At 44.8% G+C, this 19,170-nt stretch overlaps 1 protein-coding gene across 4 annotated transcripts in view; it reads right to left on the bottom strand.

The window, feature by feature from the left end:
• st18 (ST18 C2H2C-type zinc finger transcription factor) overlaps positions 1 to 19,170 on the bottom strand; it is a 65,257-nt gene that overhangs the window by 22,604 nt on the left and 23,483 nt on the right. For 3 of the 4 annotated variants that reach the window (XM_089008393.1, XM_089008395.1, XM_089008396.1), the window contains exons 6-10: positions 10,560 to 10,910; positions 7,853 to 8,470; positions 5,382 to 5,516; positions 975 to 1,065; positions 756 to 848 (exon numbers count right to left, since the gene is read on the bottom strand). In XM_089008393.1, coding sequence (XP_088864519.1) covers positions 756 to 848; positions 975 to 1,065; positions 5,382 to 5,516; positions 7,853 to 8,470; positions 10,560 to 10,910 — 1,288 coding nt within the window. The remainder of the gene's footprint in view (positions 1 to 755; positions 849 to 974; positions 1,066 to 5,381; positions 5,517 to 7,852; positions 8,471 to 10,559; positions 10,911 to 19,170) is intronic. The other variant, XM_089008397.1, reaches the window with a different exon arrangement.

The raw sequence follows: 19,170 nt of genomic DNA, 5'->3' as shown, positions 1-19,170 counted from the left end.
AAATTAAAATAAAAAATAAATCTAAAACAAAGAATGGCTCGCTGAATTTTATTTACCGTAAATTAATTTCTGTTATATGTAATGAACGTTCATTGCCCCCCCCCCCCCCCCCCCCCCCCCCAGATTTGTAACACACTGGCCCCCTTTGCAAAAAGCTAGGACACCCCTGTTGTGGTGCGTCTTCCTAAAATTCTGATTTAACCCCTTTGAATCCCACGACCTTATTCCTTCATAATTGGGATCTTACCAGTGGAGCTGGATCAGTGAAGACTTTTTGACCAGATCCATCATTAAACGGCCATGAAAGATGGCTGTGGCTTGGATAACCAAAAAAAACATTGTTTGGAATTGTTTGGTATTTTTAATCATTATTTTTTCTTTATTTATTTTGTACACATAGTCTGGGATTTGATGCTGTCGATACGGCAGTCAGGTTGCCAGACTAATTAATATAGCGGCAGTGGGCATCCTGCCTACAATAAAACCAGCGGGAACAAAGAGTTCTGCTCTTTTATCATTTCTAATAGAGGGGATAGAGCTCACAACAGACTGCACGTTCTGCAGGGATCGCTCAAAAAACACGAGTGTTTATCACTTTTTTGCAGAGCTTAACTTGCACGGGGACACCACCCCTTAACTCCCCTCCACCACGATCTTCCCCTACCCCCAACTCCTCTTCAGTCCAGACTATGTGAACGCTAATTATTTCGCAAATCACTTGACAGCCCTAAACGCCGGCTGGCGCGGGCGCGTACCTCGGCGAGCGATCGGGCGTTTGTCTGTTTTTCAGGCTCTCGTCCTGAGGTTTGGAGATTTTCACCGCAGCGGCGATGGGGCAGCCCGACAGACTGGGAAGACAATCAGACATGGTGTAAGCCACTCCTTGATACTCTCATGGCTCCCCATGCGGCGATATAATTATTTATTCTCCTTTGGATGGAGTACATATATATATATATATATTCCATTTTTACCTCCGGTGGGTGCTGCGGTTGCTATTGACATGGCCTCTTCCCGTGCAGCCGGGAGTGGGACACTTGAGGACGTTCTCGTGCATGGCCAAGACTGAACGGACCAGAGAGAAGAGAGAGAGGGAAAGAGGAAGAGAGCAAAAGAGCAAGAGAGAGAGAGATAGAGAGAGAGAGAGAGAGAGAGAGAGAGAGAGAGAGAGAGAGAGAGAGAGAGAGATGAGAGAATGAGAGAATGAGAGAATGTTCGATCATTTTGAAGAACCATACCAAACCTTCACTATGAGACCATTGTTATGTTCATTCATTCATTCATTGGTTTATTTTCTGGACCATTTTATCCTCATTAGGGTTGTGGGGGATGCTGGAAACTATCCAAGGAAGCGGGGGACACCCAGAGCCAGTTGCCAGCCAATTGCAGTTCACATAGAAACAAACAACCATTTGCGCTCACAATCACACCTAGGTACTATTTGGAGTGTTCAATCAGCCTGCCACGCCTGTTTTTGGAAGGTGGGGGTCACCCGGAGGACCCAGAAAAAAAACCCACACAGGACCGAGCAGAACATTCAAACATGGAGAGTCTGGGGTTTGAACTCATGACCTCTGCACTGTTAAGTCGGCGTGCTAACCACTCGCTTACCGGACCACCACCACCATTGTGGTGTCATTGAGATAATTGTTTCATGTTGATGGGATAGCTCAAGACCCACGGCACCCTTGTGGTAACCACCCAAGGCCCTCATATGACATTAGAAAACAGGTGTCAAAGTCCAGGCACGTGGGCCAAATTTGGCTCGCCACATCATTTTATTCGACCCGCGAAAGCAAATCAAGTTTGTCAAGTTCCATGATTCCTGCTAAAGTTCGAAGAAACTTTTCAATTTGCCGTATGTAAACTACAATAACGGTTTTTATTATTGATTTCAGATATGAAAACTAGTTATTTATTAACTCATTCACTGCCAGACATGTGTAAAAATGTGTCCACTCCAGTGCCACAGTTTTTGTCATTGTCGCCATCCAGGACCAACAGAATATTGAGTTTTAGGACTACATAAACATTCAACGCAGCGTAAGAAACCTTACACTCTCTTCTTTCATCAGAAAAAAAGGTAATTCCTCAATTCTATGGGTCTGGAGTTATATGAGTTTGAAATGAGGGCGGCTGTTCAAAATTCAATGCAATACTTGTACATACATATTGCTATATATAGCGCTTTCGGGAATGGCGGTCTACGATATATTTTCAATTCCCGAAAAAAATTGTGAATGGCAGTGAATCTGTTAATTTGTTGTGTGTTCTGTATGTAATATATGTAGAAGAGATGAAACATTTGAATAGTTTCCCCAAATTCATAATGGCCCTCGAGAGGAAACCATAACAACAACGTGGCCCGCGGCAAAAAAAAGAGCTTGACACCATTGTTCTAGAGATATGGCTTTGCGTTAACAAAAAAAAGAAAAGAATGCTAATGTGTGTTTTTTCTTGGACAAAATGAACAGTGATATAATTAAATAGTATTGCCAGATGGAAGTTAAACAAGTCTGCTGTCTTTTCCATTCCAGGGTTGAAAATGTTGAATTTGCAAGTGTTTCAATGAGTCACACTAAATGTTTATGAGATGAATATAGAGAGCAGTGAACAGTTTAGGCATTCAGTGATGATTTATGTAAGTGCCTTGTCCTACATGAGAAAGCGAGAAACTGGCCGCAATGTAAATAGCTTAGTGCAAAGAAAAGACAGCTGATTATATTCTTCAAAAGAAAAGCGTCTTTAAGGGCTCCCGTACATCATTGGAAACTTCTTTTCTCTCCCCACATCCTCCAATTAGTTGTCGTATTTATTTTGTTCAATAGCATACTAGCTCGACCCTTTGATTTGCAAACACTGCCTACACTCGGCAAGAAAAGTTAATTACTTTTCCTGTTGCTTTTGTAACATCACGCTTTAATGTCCAATGTTTGTGCAATTTTCTTGGAATGTTTTAACAATCGGCAGTATGGGAGAAGTGGGTGGGCTTGGGGTGAAATAAAACATTTCAAGAGACTTCAATGCTCACAACAGAAGTGACTGACAATCCTTTAAGTTACTTGCTAAAGTGATGCACGCTTCAACTCAATTCCATTTTAAGGAAGACGGGCCCCATAAGACTGTTGAATGGAATGGACGCTTAATGTTTGAAATTAAAGAAAAAAAAAAAAACACGCTGACAAAACAGCCTCAGTATTTGTAACACAATAAAAGAGCCATATTAAAAATGATGCACTAGTTTGGATTGACGCGGGGAGAAATTGACAGTGGACTTTGATCTAATAGATGCCTTGTTCCACGTTAATCAGTGACTATTCATTTATTTCTTTTTGCCACGCCTCAAATAATAGTATGTGCCACTGCAATATGCTTCGAAAGAGATCCAACAGCAAGTTTGACCTAGCTTTCCATCTAGGACTGTATCAAAATAAATACAAAATGATAACATTACACACGCTCTATTTATACTTCATAATTAGACCGTTTATACACAAGTACAGTGAGACCTCAACTTACAAACACCTTATCTTACAAACTTTTCATCTTAAGAATGTCAAATTTATGAAAATTAAACCTTATAATAAGCACTATTTTCATAATACACACCCACCGCGGCTGGCGGAGTGATCTTCGGCGGAAGCATACGACCGAACAGCGCTCCAGCCGGCGCTACTTTCCACACCCCCTCTCTTTGAATGCACACGTTGCTCGCCTACTTGGAGCTTTTTGCTGATAATTTTATTATGATGGGACCGAAAAAAAAAAAAACACCACAGGCTCGTGTTCAGCCCAAAATAAAATCACTGTCGCTGAGAAGAAGGAGATAATTGAAAAACACGAACGAGGTGTGCGTTTGTGTGATTTAGTGGCTGAGCACGGCTATGCTAAGTCAACCATTGCTACCATTCTCCGGAACAGAGAAGCCATCAAAGGTGCGTCTGTTGCAAAAGGTGTTTCCGTGCTCTCAAAGCGACGGTCTCGGGCAATCGAAGAAGTTGAAAAACTTCTGTTAATTTGGAATCACGAAAAGCAGCTATCCGGCGACAGCGTGCGTAAAGCTATTTTATGCGAGAAAGCACGGCTAATTCACACCGATATCGCCATGCGCCAACCTGGAAGTTCGGCGCTTATTGAGGATTTTAAAGCCAGTAACGGATGGTTCGAGAACATCTGAGGGCGAGGAGGAGAAGGCAATGTTGGCAAAGTGGAATGATGTGCAGGCTTTTACCGAACAGTTCCATCCAGAAAAGACTGGCTATGACAATCATCAACATGATGAACGATAATGTGATGCCTCAACTTACAAGTCAGAAAGCAATAGGTGTCAATTAAGAGGTTTTTAATCAGCAAAAATGATGAGGAGTCTCCAAAGAAAAAAGAAGAGAAGCCACACCAGAGGTTAAGTTACCAACAGTCCTTATGGAAGGTGACTGTCCTTCCATAAGCCATCAACGACCATCAAAAAGGTAAATAAACCTTTATTTTACAGCACAGTTTATTTCTTTAATTACAGCCCTCATGTAATGTGCCTCCCTTTGTGACTTTATGATACAATGCAGTGTATTTCTTTCATTACAATACAATATCACATTTATTATACATAGAATAAGGTATGTTGTGTGTAGTTTTAAGGCTTATTTAGTTAAAAAATATATTTTATGGAAACCCGGGAACGGATTATTCACATTTTAATGGTTTCCTATGGGATTTTTTTTTTAGATACACACTTTTCGCCTTACACACTCTGTCTGGGAACCAATTAAGTTCGTAAGTTGAGGTCTCACTGTACAGAGAAAAATAAGATGCTAAGGATCAGTGACGTGCAGTCAGTGGAGGCATGTGAGACAGTGCCTCACCTGTCATCATGGAAAGCTGTCATGGAAATATCAAATGAAAAAATAAATTAAACAGTTAGATGTATTTAGTGGTTTGTACTTTAAAGTTCTTGTCCATTTAACTTCACCGTTTTAGGTCTTTTTTTCAAAATCGCTGAATTTACTGTTCAAAGACTAAGTAGAGACGGGTGGTGACGTCATTGATGACGTCAGTGCCTCACCAGCCATGAACCTCACCGCACGTCACTGCTAAGGATGATTGTACAAAAGTGCATATCATTCACTGGATTTGACCATCAATGAAAAATACGTCAACTGAATGAATAAAACACACACACACACACACACACACACACACACACACACACACACACACACACACACACACACACACACACACACACACACACACACACACACACAGACGTACATTTCCGGACGGGCTCATAAGATAGCCACAGTGGTGTCAAACCCCACTAGAAAAAAAATGAGGTGTACCTAATGAAGTGTCCAGAGATGAATATTTTTCGTTTGCGTACTCACTCTCTGGAGGAACTCGCACTTTATGAGGACATCCAGACAAACTTCTGTGATGTGGGTACAGCCCGGTGACGTGACCCGTGCCGTCGCAGCCTGGCGTGGGACACCTGATGTCTCGCTTGTCTGTCCGCGGAGAGTCTGGGGAAACATTTGTTGTTGATTTCATACAATGAAATGATGCGTTATGCCAAACCAACTTTTTCAGTACCACAGGAGTTTGTAGTACGGACGCACTGGAGATTGCCAAGAGATTGAAATAGCATGCAAAGCCGGGCACTTTTTTTCTTTGTAAAAAGCATCTATTCATTTTTCCTTTTAGTTAGGGCTGCAGTTGAACACACTTCTTAATGCCCGAGCATGGAAAGATTACATGGAGGATTACACATTTAGCCATGGTCATTTGAAGAATCCCAGGGAAACATGAGAGGTACTTTAGCAGGATTTGAGACTTATGGTCATGGTTAAATATCCATTTGATTCCTATCAAAATCCAATATTCAGAGTAGTTGCAATTTTGCTTTATTATTATTATAAGTCTGTTTATGTATTACTTGCCAAAATATTTAAGCAGTAAAGAGGATTTCAAGCTCTGATTCCTCTCGATTTCTTTTTGTAACTCTCTTGACTGCTTTATGAGAGTGCAATCGACACATATTTCTTTTCTGTGGGGACTGAGAGCTTGTTTGTCCATATCAATTTTACTCCACTTATGAATAAAATAGGATCTGACGTTTCAACAACAACTGCAGTATACTAGATGAGAGATCTTTAAAAAAATAGACCGGCAAAAACAATTGAGTAAAAGCCATGGTACCTTATAGCAGTGGAAATACTGTATAATATAATCACATATGTTTTATTAGTAAATGAAAGGACGACCGACGTCTCCTTTTTTCTAAGGGTTAAATAGCAGACTGGATTCAGAGAATTATTGTGGGATTCACTTGAATTTAAATCATTCACTGCCAGATGATGTGCAAAAAATGTGTCCACTCCAGTGCCAGGGCTTTTTTTTTTCATTTTTCACTCAAATTGCAGGACCCACACAATAATAAGTTTTATGATTACATAGACATTCTATATAGCATTAGAAACCTTAGACTCTCTTCTTTCATAAAAAAAGAGTTAATTCCTAAGTTATATGGGTATGGAGTTAGATGAGCTTGAAATGGGGGTGGCTATACAAAATACAATACAATACATACACATTGATTTATGTCATGCTTGAACAACAGCTGAAGCTGGAACAAAGCGCGAAACTGGACACAAGGGAAATGCTGCCCCCTCGTGGAATACAAAAACATTGCTAGAGGTCTGACCATCGCTTTATCGGCACCCTCCGCAAGAAAAAAACAAAACATGAACAAACTCGAGAATGCCACTCCACGTCACACTTTTCAAATCCCGAATACATTTGGGATGGCAGCGAATAAGTTCAAGAACAATTTGACACAAAATGGCCATACCTACGTTATGTTTAGATTAAAAAATCAGGAGTACCGGTAAATGATTCGGACTATGGCAAACCACAGAAAATTATGCTACGACCTACTGTACATTGGGCCAAACCCGAGGTTTAGAAACCGTAACGCTGCTCAAGTATTTCTACCTATGTTTCAGTATGATAGACTCGGGGCACTAATTTGATAGACACTTTATGTCTCGCTACCCGTTTGGATAGACAGAAGTTTTTTTTTTCAATGACACACCCCCAATGCATCTGAAAATTTGGTGAAATTTCACCCGCCACATCAATTTATTGGGCATGTCAGGTGCCATGATGCTTGCGGAAGTCCAAACTAAAATTTCAAATTGTCCCATGTAAACCACAAAAACAGTCATTATTTTTTACTTCAAATATGAAAATTTGGAATCAGAAAGCCTTTAATCACCTAATCTGATTAGTTATTCATTACTGTAATTTCCAGTGTATAAGGTGCACCGGAGTATAAAGGCGCACCCCCAATGAATGGTGTATTTTCAAACTGTCCCATGTAAACCACAAAAACAGTCATTATATTTTACTTCAAATATGAAAATGTGGAATCAGAAAGCCTATAATCGCTTAATCTGATTAGTTATTCATTACTGTATTTTCCATATATAAAGCACACCGGACTATAAAGCGCACCATCAATGAATGAAAAACGTTTCCAAATATAATATATAGATAAAAGTTGTTGAAATGTAAGGCACATCACATTATAAGGCACTACAGTAAGGGATGGGATTACACACTACATCTATGTTAGGGAGAAATGGAGTCGGTGCGTGCCGACAGTAGTTGCGAGACCTGTTGTGGATCAATATTAGTTCAAGCCTTTTGGGTGTGCCTTATACATTGTAAAATATGATAATATGTTGTGCACTCTGTATGTAATATGTGGAGGGGATTAAAGATTCCAATGGATTTGACAGGCAGATCCTGCGGTGAGTGAGACTTCAGTTGGGCAGAAAAATAGTCTCAGTCATACCTTTGCCTGAATGGCAGCTGATCCTGTTGTCCATGTCCATCATGCGCTGATGCCGCCTCTCATTGGTCATCTGCTCCATGAGGAAGCGGTCCATCTCCCTGTAGGCATGATGCAGGACCTGCCTTTGTTCCGTTTGCAAGGCAATGGCCTGCTCCAGCAGGCTTAGATTGACTCTACCGTGGCCCATTTCCAGGCCTCTCTGGTGGAGATGGTTCAGCGCCCAGCCCTCCAGCCGCGGAGGCCTCTCCACCTCCGAGTCACTGTCCCGCTCCTCCTCCACCTCCTCCGACCTGTATCTATGGAAAAGGCCTGAGCTCAGGTCTGGTTGAGGTTCTTCCGTCAGGGGGGAAGGGTCATCGCAGACTCTGCGGGGGCTCAACCCATTTGTTTTTGCACAGAGGGTCCAGCGGAGCTCCCTCGGGCTCAGCGGGGATGACGACCCGCTTAGTCTGTCCTGAATTTGGTCGTCCTCTCCTTCTTCTTCATCATCATCATACATTTCGGGCATGCTGATCTCGCACTGTGGCGAGCCGTCAGGCGTCAACTCCGACCACCCCAGTGAATCGTTGGAACGGGCATTTGTGTCCGGGGCGCAGTTGATTGGACTCAAGTTTCTATCTGAAAAAGCACAAACATTCAGTAGTTACTTTAGATGCTGTTTTTGTGTTGTTGTTTTTTGGGAATGTCAGGAGGGGCGTGTCAAAAACAGGTTAAAAAAATCCCACTTGCATTTATGGAATGGCCAATAGTAGAAATTGGTGGAAAAAAACAACATTCTCATGACACATTACATCCGTTCTATTCTTTTACCTATGCTTTAAATCAACTTGCAGGCCATGGCACAGTTTGGAAATGCCCCGTTTTCAAGGAACAAAACCGCTCGAACATGGGAAAATAATTTGGATGTAATCTTCCGAAATCCTTTTAAGGTTTTAAAACTTGTGTGACATTTTCCAAATAAAACCGTGAAGAAAAACATGTTATTGTGAAGAACACATGTAACAACATAAGGTTGCGGGATTTTCAAGTAATTACTCGTCGCTGAATATATTTCAGATTTATGTTTATGAAATATGATTTTTCTTTTTTTTTCTCTTGGGCTGAACATGAAAGCCCAAATTGAGGAACTGAATTTGTTTTGCTTCCATCCTCTTTTTGTCTGGCGCAACAAAGATTGAAGATGAAGATTACGGGGGGATTTACAGTACATTTAAAAATATATAATTAGTTATGTGTTTTTATGATCAAACCGAGCACCAACATGATGTCATCTGCTCAAACACAGATGTCAAAACATCACATCTCAGAGGAGGAAAGTGAAGACAAAAATGGAATCGGATTATGTTGTCGTTGTTTTAAAAAGGGAATGAGATTCTACTTGTTGTTGACTTTATTCATGTGTTGTTACACTGGCTCCGTGTGGTTTTATATTCTCAAACACTGATTAGAATCTGCACAGAATATTTGCAATAATTTTGTATGATTTAATCTTTGTCAATCTAGATCTTCGGTTTTCTTTAACAAATTCTTTCAGGTGTATTGTGAAGTAATTTTTGCATGAGGAAGTCTGGAGTGACAGAAAAGTATGTCAGAGCGGTGCAAGACATGTATCATGACTGTAAGACAGTTGTGAGGTGTGCTGTCGGTGTGACTGAGGAATTCAAGGTGGAGGTGGGACTCTACCAGGGGTCAGCTCTGACACCCTTCTTATTTTCTATGGTGATGGACAGGCTGACAGACGATGTCAGACAAGAATCTCCTTGGACCATGATGTTTGCAGATAACATTGTGATCTGTAGCGAGAACTGGGAACAGGTGGCGGAGAAACTAGAGATGTGGAGATATGCCCTGGAAAGGAGAGGAATGAAGATCAGTCGCAGCAAGACGGGATATATGTGTGTGAATGAGAGGGATCCAAGTGCAAAAGTGATGCTACAGGGAGAAGAAATAAAGAAGGTGGAGGATTTTAAGTACTTGGGGTCAACTGTCCAGAGTGTCATGATCTGGTTGGCCACCAACGGGGGGCGCTGTCGGCCCCGCCTGCACCTGCACAGGTGCTGGTCGTCCCGATCAGATTGCCGACCAACGAGTAGCGACGTCAGCCCTGCCGGCAGCCTCGCAGGTGCTGGTCGTTATAATCACTGTCACTTAAAAGGACACCCGGCACGACCATCCGGTGTCGGTTCATTGTTTGCTGCATGCTGTGCATGTGTTTGTTTAACCTTGGCGGACTTTTACTTTTGGTCTTCTTTTGCTACTTTGTATTTTTTCCATTCAGATGATTTTGATGTTTTACATTTTGTCCCTGCTGACCTTTATTTTAATACAATTTGTCAAACAACCTCCTACTCACTCCTGCCTGCTTTTTGGGATCCGCACCCGCCATCACCACCTAGCAAACCGTGACAGAATGAACCGACCAACCATCGGATCCTGCAGGTACATCGGACCCGTCTCATTTCCACCCTGTGCCTGGCAATAATACGTCCACGTTAGCCCGAGTTTGAATTGCATCACTCGACGAGCCGCAACGTCCACGTAAACGTCCGGCCGAGACCTCCTTCCAGGTGGCTGTCCAGGGTGACACTGGGTGACTGGCAGTGCACGCCCACGTCCAGCCACGCTGTCGTCGTGCATGACGAATTGAGTCTCATCCACGACGAGCCGTGCAACGTCCGCGTCAACATCAGTCCGAGACCGCACTCACCGCTGGATCCCGGAGCGGCTCTGGACTGGTCTCGTTCCCCCGGTGCCAGGCAGTTCACACCCACGTCAGCGTCCGGCCGAGACCTGGTCCCATACGGCCGTACGGGGTGCCATTCTGCGCCTGGCAGTTCGACGTCCATGTTGAGCCATGCGCCGTCGCGTGAACGTGCGAGAGGGATCGCACTCACGCCCACGACGATCCGTGCCGCGTCTTCGTCCACCCCAGGCCGAGTCCCGTTCCCATCAGGCCGCCGCCCGTCGCATGCTGGAGGGGCAGCGGTTGCACTCTCCACCGATCGTTCCCTGGCGAGTGGACCTTTTGGGAGACTGTTGGGACCTCTGGAAGCAGCCCCTTGAAGGGGGAGGTACTGTCATGATCTGGTTGGCGACCAACGGGGGGCGCTGTTGGCCCCGCCTGCACCTGCACAGGTGCTGGTCGTCCCGATCAGATTGCCGACCAACGGGTAGCGACGTCAGCCCCGCCGGCAGCCTCGCAGGTGCTGGTCGTTATAATCACTGTCACTTAAAAGGACACCCGGCACGACCATCCCGTGTCGGTTCATTGTTTGCTGCTTGTTTGCTGCATGCTGTGCATGTGTTTGTTTAACCTTGGCGGACTTTTACTTTTGGTCTTCTTTTGCTACTTTGTATTTTTTCCATTCAGATGATTTTGATGTTTTACATTTTGTTCCTGCTGACCTTTATTTTAATACAATTTGTCAAACAACCTCCTACTCACTCCTGCCTGCTTTTTGGGATCCGCACCCGCCATCACCACCTAGCAAACTGTGACACAGAGCAATGGAGAGTGTGGAAAAGAGGTGAAGAAGCGTGTCCCGGCAGGCTGGAGCGGCTGGAGAAAAATGTCAGGTGTGATGTGTGATAGAAGGGTTTTAGCTCGGATGAAAGGAAAAGTGTAAAAACAGTGGTGAGACCAGCCATGATGTTTGGACTGTAGACAGTGCCACTGAAGAAAAGACACAAAGCATAGCTGGAGGTAGCAGAGATGAAGATGTTGAGGTTTTCTTTGGGAGTGACCAGGTTGGATAGGATCAGGAATGAATACATTAGAGGGACAGCAAATATTAGAGGCTTTGGAGAGAAAGTCAGAGAGGCCAGACTGAGATGGTTTGGACATGTCCAGCGGAGAGAGAGCGACTATATCGGGAGAAGGATGCTGAGCCTTGAACTGCCAGGCAGGAGACCGAGAGGAAGACCGAAGAGGAGGTTTATGGATGTGGTTAAAGAGGACATGAAGGTAGCTGGTGTGAGAGAAGAGGATGCACAAAACCGCGACAGATGGAGGACATTGATTCGCTGTGGCGACCCCTGAAGGGAAAAGCCGAAAGGAAAAGTACAAGAGGAGTATTGTGAAGTAATTTTCGAACACCCCCAAAATATATTTTTTTCATGTCACAAGAAAACCATTAATTTTCGGAACAGCTTTATCCTAGCTAGGGTCACAACAATTTTGATGTCATAGAATGACGGGATTGTTTTTTTACATTAAAACAGTTGGCATAGCTTGAATGAAGGCTATTGAGCACGATTTCTATTTATATTGTTCTGGTGTCAATTGCAATATATATATATATATATATATATATATATATATATATATATATATATATATATATATATATATATATAGGGCGGCCCGGTAGTCGAGTGGTTAGCACACCGGCTTCACAGTGCAGAGGTCGCCGGTTCGCGTTCCGGTCCGGCCTCCCTGTGTGGAGTTTGCATGTTCTCCCCGGACCCGCGTGGGTTTTCTCCGGGTCCTCCGGTTTCCTCCCACACTCCAAAAATATGCATGGCAGGCAGATTGACAACTCCAAAATTGTCCCTAGGTGTGAGTGTGAGAGTGACTGTTGTATGTCTTTGTGTGCCCTGCGATTGGCTGGCAACCAATTCAGGGTGTCCCCTGCCTCGTGCCCGAAGACAGCTGAGATAGGCTCCAGCAACCCCCGCGACCCTAATGAGGAATAAGCGGTACGGAAAATGAGATGAGATGAGATATATATATATATATATATATATATATATATATATATATATATATATATATATATATATATACCGAGCGCCGATGCGTATGTGGAACTGTTGCGACTTGAAATTGAAGCGGATATACGTGGGACAGGAGACATGAGACAATCTCTTTTTGTCAAGGGATGCTACAGCTTCATGTTTGCTTTCAAATCTCAATTTCAAAATCTCCTCTCCTCTTTCATCTAGAACTGCTTCATGCAACAAAGTGGGTGCAGAAAGTGTTTAGAATTGAATGACTCTGTGTCAAAGTCAAAGTCAAAGTCAGCTTTATTGTCAAACGTGCTAATATACATGACATACAGCACAAATGAAATTAATGTCCTCTCGGACCCAGCGTGCAAGACATGCAAGGCACTTATAACGTGGCTAAAAGACATACAATTGACAACAGACAATACTTGTAATTTCTGTATGTAAAGTGAGGTAGTGTCGCCTGGAGAGTGAGGCAGTGACGTATGTAAAGTGAGGTAGTGACATATGTAAAGTGAGGAAGTGACGTACATAACAAATGAAATTAATGTCCTCTCGGACCCAGCGTGCAAGACATGCAAGGCACTTATAACGTGGCTAAAAGACATACAATTGACAACAGACAATACTTGTAATTTCTGTATGTAAAGTGAGGTAGTGTCGCCTGGAGAGTGAGGCAGTGACGTATGTAAAGTGAGGTAGTGACATATGTAAAGTGAGGAAGTGACGTACATAAAGTGACGTAATGTAGTAATTGCAAAAACAAACAACAAGAAAGGGTTGAAGTGAGGTCTTGCAGAAAAAAATGAGAAAGAACAAAAAATAGAGTTCAGGATGATCGTACAGCATGTAGCGTGTACTCAGAGTTCGGTGAGTGTGGCAGTGGGAAGGGGCAGGCTGGGCAGGGCTGGGAGGGAGTTGAGTCTCCGGACTGCCTGGTGGCAGAAACTGTCCTTGAGCCTGCTGGTCTTGGCTCAGAGACTCAGCAGTCTCCTACCCGATGGCAGCAGGCTGAAGAGGCTGTGGTGTGTGGGATCGCCAGCGATCCTGACGGCTCTGCGGGTGAGGCGGGTGTTGTAGATGTCCTGAAGGGGGGGGAGAGAGACACCGATGATCTTCTCAGCTGTCCTCACGATGCGCTGCAGTCTTACGGCAGGACACGGTGCAGGCGCCGTACCACACGGTGATACAGCTTGTCAGGATGCTCTCGATGGTACCGCGGTAGAAGGAGGTCGTGATGGGGGTCGGTCCACAACAATCTCCTTCGTCTTCTCCACATTCAGACGGAGATTGTTGTCCTTGCACCACGTGGCCAGGCGGCTGACCTCGTCCCTGAAGGCTGTCTCCTCGTCGTTGTTGATGAGGCCCACTACAGTCCTGTCATCCGCAAACTTTATGAAGAGGTTGGAGCTGGGTGGTGATGGTGAGCAGTCATGCGTGAGCAGAGTGAAGAGGAGGGGGCTCAGCACACACCCCTGGGGGGCCCCTGTGTTCAGCGTGATGGTGCTGGAAGTGTTGTCGCCAACTCTGACTGCCTGTGGTCTCCCCGTCAGGAAGTCCAGCAGCCAGTTGCACAGGGAGGTGCTGAGCCCCAGTTTGCTCAGTTTATCGGTGAGCTGTTGGGGGATGATGGTGTTGAATGCTGAGCTGAAGTCGATGAACAGCATTCTGACGTAGGAGTCTCTGGTCTCCAGGTGGGTGAGCGTTGTGTGGAGAGCAGTGGAGATGGCATCATCGGTCGAGCGGTTGGGCCGATATGCAAATTGGAAGGGGTCATGGGTGGGGGGAGGGCAGCCTTGATGTGGTTCATAACTAGCCGCTCGAAGCACTTCATGAGGATGGGAGTGAGTGCGACCGGGCGGTAGTCATTGTGGCAGGTGGGGGACGACTTCTTAGGGAGCGGGATAATGGTGGTGGCTTTGAGGCACGTGGGCACAACAGCCTGGCTCAGAGATGTGTTGAAGATGTCCGTGAAGACATCTGTGAGCTCCACAGCGCAGTCTCTCAGAACACGCCAGGAATGCCGTCGGGACCCGGGGCTTTTCGTGGGTTGGTCCCTCTGAGGGATCGCCTCACGCTGTCCTGGGACAATGTCAGCACCTGTTCGCCGGGAGGTGGTGGGGTCTTCTGTGCTGGAGTGCTGTTGTCTGCCTCGAAGCGGGCGAAGAAGTCGTTCAGCTGATTCAACAGAGTGGTGGAGTTCTCGCAGGTCTGTGGAGAGGGCTTGTAGTCTGTGATGGTCTGTATCCCACGCCACAGGTTCCTGGTGTCTCTGCTGTCTCCGAAGTGGTTGGCGATCCTCCTGGAGTGCTGTCTCTTGGCTATCCTGATGCCACGTGACAGGTTGGCCCTGGCTGTTCTCAGGCCCAGCTCATCGCCAGCTTTGTAGGCAGCGTTCCGAGCCCTAAGGAGCCTGTGGACTTCACCCGTCTTTGTGTTGTGATATATTTTGTTATTTTTTTTAATTATTTTATTTTTTTTACTTTAAGATAGCGTCACAAGTGTATCTGCCTTCACAGCACCTCCTGTATATAGTTTATCAGAATCATAAAGGCTTTAATAGTCCCACAATGGGGAAATTTGCAACGATCTGAAAAATAAATATGTAAAATAGTACAACGGAAAGTGATTTTAAAAGGGGTAGGAGCTGCTGTAGAGGCAGCCGCGCAGGGGGTGCCATGAAGTCCCAATATAAATGTAAATTTCTCCATTGTGAGACAAATAAAGGTGAACCAAATCTAATCTAATCTAATCACTAGCCTAGTCTATTGATTTTGGATTAATGCATAGCCCAAAGTGAAATCTGCTTTGGAATCACGATTAAAACCGTGCATGACAATGTTTATGCCCGAACAGAAAACTAATGCAAAAACCTGAACCTACTTTTGACATTGTATGGCAGCCTATGCTACTTGGTGTCAGTAATGCATCGTGTATAATATATTTGTTCCTTTCAAATGACTACCACTAACAATGTCCTAAAAACTACAACGCAAATGCTAGCCTTTTTTTAAACAGCCACACGTTTTAAATGGCCCATGAACATTTAACACACAAACAGTGACATTATGTAATGGACATTAGTGGATTTGTTTTGTCTACTTATTAGAGACACATATTTTATTTGACAGCTTTTAAAAGCAATTTTGTCTGGATTATTTTCTACATTTTGACCCATTTAGCAAATTTGCTAATTCCTGTGTTTGTCTCATCATCATCCACATCATCTTCATCAACATCATCCGTCCGTCATTCCTGTGACCTGATTCATCCATTGAATCCTACTTTTTGTGTTGCTCTCATTCTGTCTGGCCACTTAAGAGGATAGAAAGTTACAAAAAAGCCAAAGAGCCTTAACAGAGCATAAGTTTGAAGCGTTTGAGAGGATCAAAGGAGATTTGATCGAATCAATCCAGCTGATAGCTTTGCATTGTTAATCACTGACTAGCACTTGAGAGACACGACTGGTGGTAATAAGAGGTTGTTTCGCGGTCATTTGAGAGGATGACTCTAACCCTCTTTAACAGACTTTAACATGGTTCCAGTGCACAGCCATAAACCTATGCCAGTGAACTGACTGGGAGCTGAAAACCTTCAGTATATATAGACAGGAGTGGACTCTGGCCATTTTGTGTTCTTGTAATGAGGCACATTGGGTGACATCTGACACTGCCATCAACAAAAGTATTGCCACTCGTATTTCGTTCATCCATTTTTGAGCGCACTTGTCTTCATAGAATCGCGGGGGAGCTGGAGTCCGTCCCAGCTGACTTTGAGGAAAGACGGACTCTGTGACAGGCAGCCACAAGGCAAATAAGGAGTCACATTCACACGTGTAGACTATTTGCATATTTTTGGAATGAAGGAGGAAGCCAGAGCACAGGGAGAAAAACCTGCGTAAGAACATCAAGTAAAGTCCACAGAATTAGATTTGTATTTGGAACATTGGAGCTGTAAGGAGGCAGATGTCCCCTTAAGCACTATGCTCCCCTTTTTTACTTTGTAAATTAAGGCAAATAAAATAACAGGAACATTTCCCAAAAAGGGCCGGTCTTACAGTGCAGAGGTCGCCGGTTCGCGTCCCGCTCCGGCCTCCCTGTGTGGAGCCTGAATGATCTCCTCGGGCCTGCGTGGGTTTTCTCCGGGTTTCCTCCCACATTCCAAAAACATGCATGGCAGGCAGATTGAACACTCCAAATTGTCCCTAGGTGTGAGTGTGAGAGTGACTGTTGTTTGTCTCTGTGTGCCCTGCGATTGGCTGGCAACCAATTCAGGGTGTACAGGGAGCTGGCATAGGCTCCAGCACCCCCGCGACCCTACTGAGGAATAAACGGTACGGAAGATGGATGGGTTTCCCCCAAAAAATGTTATATCACATTTTCTTTGAAAAATTAAATAAAATCACATTCGCAGAAATTACAGTGTAAGGTAGCATGTTCAGGAAATGCAGGACAAAAAAAATTACATGAACATTATGCGCTTTTTTTCTGGATTTCGTTCTTTTAAAATATTCTTTATGATCGACAAGAATATGTTCTATCATTTCACATTTGCATTGATCTATATAGGTACACGGATGCTCACACACACGCACACAGACACGCACGCACGCACGCACACGCACTTTACCACGTGGTTTGTGTGTTGGAGCAGGTGAAGAGTTGTCACTCCAGAATAGCCATTAGCAGCACTCTGCAGCAAGCCTCCACTTGGCCGCAGCTGAACACAGAGCGCTGCCACCCAAACAAACAGCCTGATTTTTCCAACACGGCCACCAAGCGCCTCCCCCCTGTTGCAAACATTCTGCCGTTCGCTCTCATTTTGAACAAGAAATTCCAAAGGAAGTGCAAGACAAATGTCTCAAAAATGTCCTTGAGAACCTAACAAACAAAAACATGGTTCATGCCCCACCATGATCATGTAATGTGAACCCTGCATGGAGACAAATCAATTCCATTTCCAGTCAGCTCCTCTCGCGGTCCATTTAAAGGACAAGCGCACACGCGCATGTGTCCTATAATGAGCTGTAGACATTATGCCTAATTATGTATTAGACTGTGTTGCAGGGCTTAACAAAAGCTTTTGAAAAGGGACAACTACGTTTGTTGCTTGGATACATCGTTAAAACTATACCAAATCAGAACGGATTACATTGGGTGAGAATGCACGTCACGAGTCTTCGTCAAAAGACAAAATGCAAACACACAAAGTGATGCTGATGATACAAGTTGGTGAAGAGTTTTGCTTGCCAGTCCTACGACGACTAATTTATTTTCCACCACTTAAAGGACAACTGACGTCTCCGGACAAGTTGTGTCCATAATTTGTAAAATGGCTTCAAATGACTTCTGTTGGGCGTATTTTAATAAGATTCCACTGCATATAGCTATATTTTACGTTTTAAGACTCGCGCTGAACATTCAGGAAGTCTTTGTCATGATCTGGTTGGCGAGGTGGTGATGGCGGGATGGCCCCGCCTGCACCTGCACAGGTGCTGGTCGTCCCGATCAGATTGGCGACCAACGGGTAGCGATGTCAGCCCTGCCTGCAGCCTCGCAGGTGCTAGGCGTTTTAATCACTGACACTTAAAAGGACGCCCGGCACAACCATCCGGTGTCGGTTCATTGTTTGCTGCATGTTTGTTGCATGCTTTGTCTGCAATTGCATGCATTGTATGCTGTGCATGTGTTTGTTTAACCTTGGCGGACTTTTACTTTTGGTCTTCTTTTGATACATTTTGATACTAGGTGGCCGTCCAGGGTGACACTGGGTGTCTGGCAGTGCACGCCCACGTCCAGCCACGGTGTCGTCGTGCATGACGAATTGAGTCGCATCCACGACGAGCCGTGCAACGTCCGCGGCAACGTCAGTCCGAGACCCCACTCACCGCTGGATCCCGGACCGGCTCAGGACCGGCTCAGGACCGGTCTCGTTTTCCCCGGCGCCGGGCATTTTACGCCCACATCGGCGTCCGGCCGAGACCTGGTCCCATACGGCCGTCCGGGGTGCCACTCTGCGCCTGGCAGTTCGATTCGACACTTCTGGAAGCAGCCCCTTTAAGGGGGGGTACTGTCATGATCTGGTTGGCGACCAACGGGGGGCGCTGTCGGCCCCGCCTGCACCTGCACAGGTGCTGGTTGTCCCGATCAGTGGCGGACTGCCACGTTCGGATTGGCGACCAATGAGTAGCGACGTCAGCACTGCCTGCAGCCTTCGTAGGTGCTGCTCGTTTTAATCAGCGACACTTAAAAGGACTCTCGGCACGACCATCCGGTGTCGGTTCATTGTGTTTTGCATGCTTTGTATGCATTGTGCATGCATTGTATGCTGTGCATGTGTTTGTTTAACCTTGGCGGACTTTCACACTTGGTTTTCTTTTGATACTTTTTTCTGTTCAGATCATTTTGACGTTTTACATTTTGTTCCTGCTGACCTTTATTTTAATACAATTTGTCAAATAACCTCCTGCTCCCTTCTACCTGCTTTTTGGGATCCGCACCCGCCATCACCACCTTGCAAAACGTGACAGTCTTGTTTTTGAGTTGGTGACGTCAGAAAAGGACCGCCTCCTGACCGTAAAAAAGACGCAT

Source organism: Hippocampus bargibanti, linkage group LG11 (genome assembly GCF_051943395.1).
Source record: "Hippocampus bargibanti isolate YZ-2025 linkage group LG11, ASM5194339v1, whole genome shotgun sequence".
NCBI classification, from domain to species: domain Eukaryota; kingdom Metazoa; phylum Chordata; class Actinopteri; order Syngnathiformes; family Syngnathidae; genus Hippocampus; species Hippocampus bargibanti.
The sequence above is the reverse complement of the archived record's forward strand: the minus strand, read 5'-3'. Positions and strand labels throughout refer to the sequence as shown.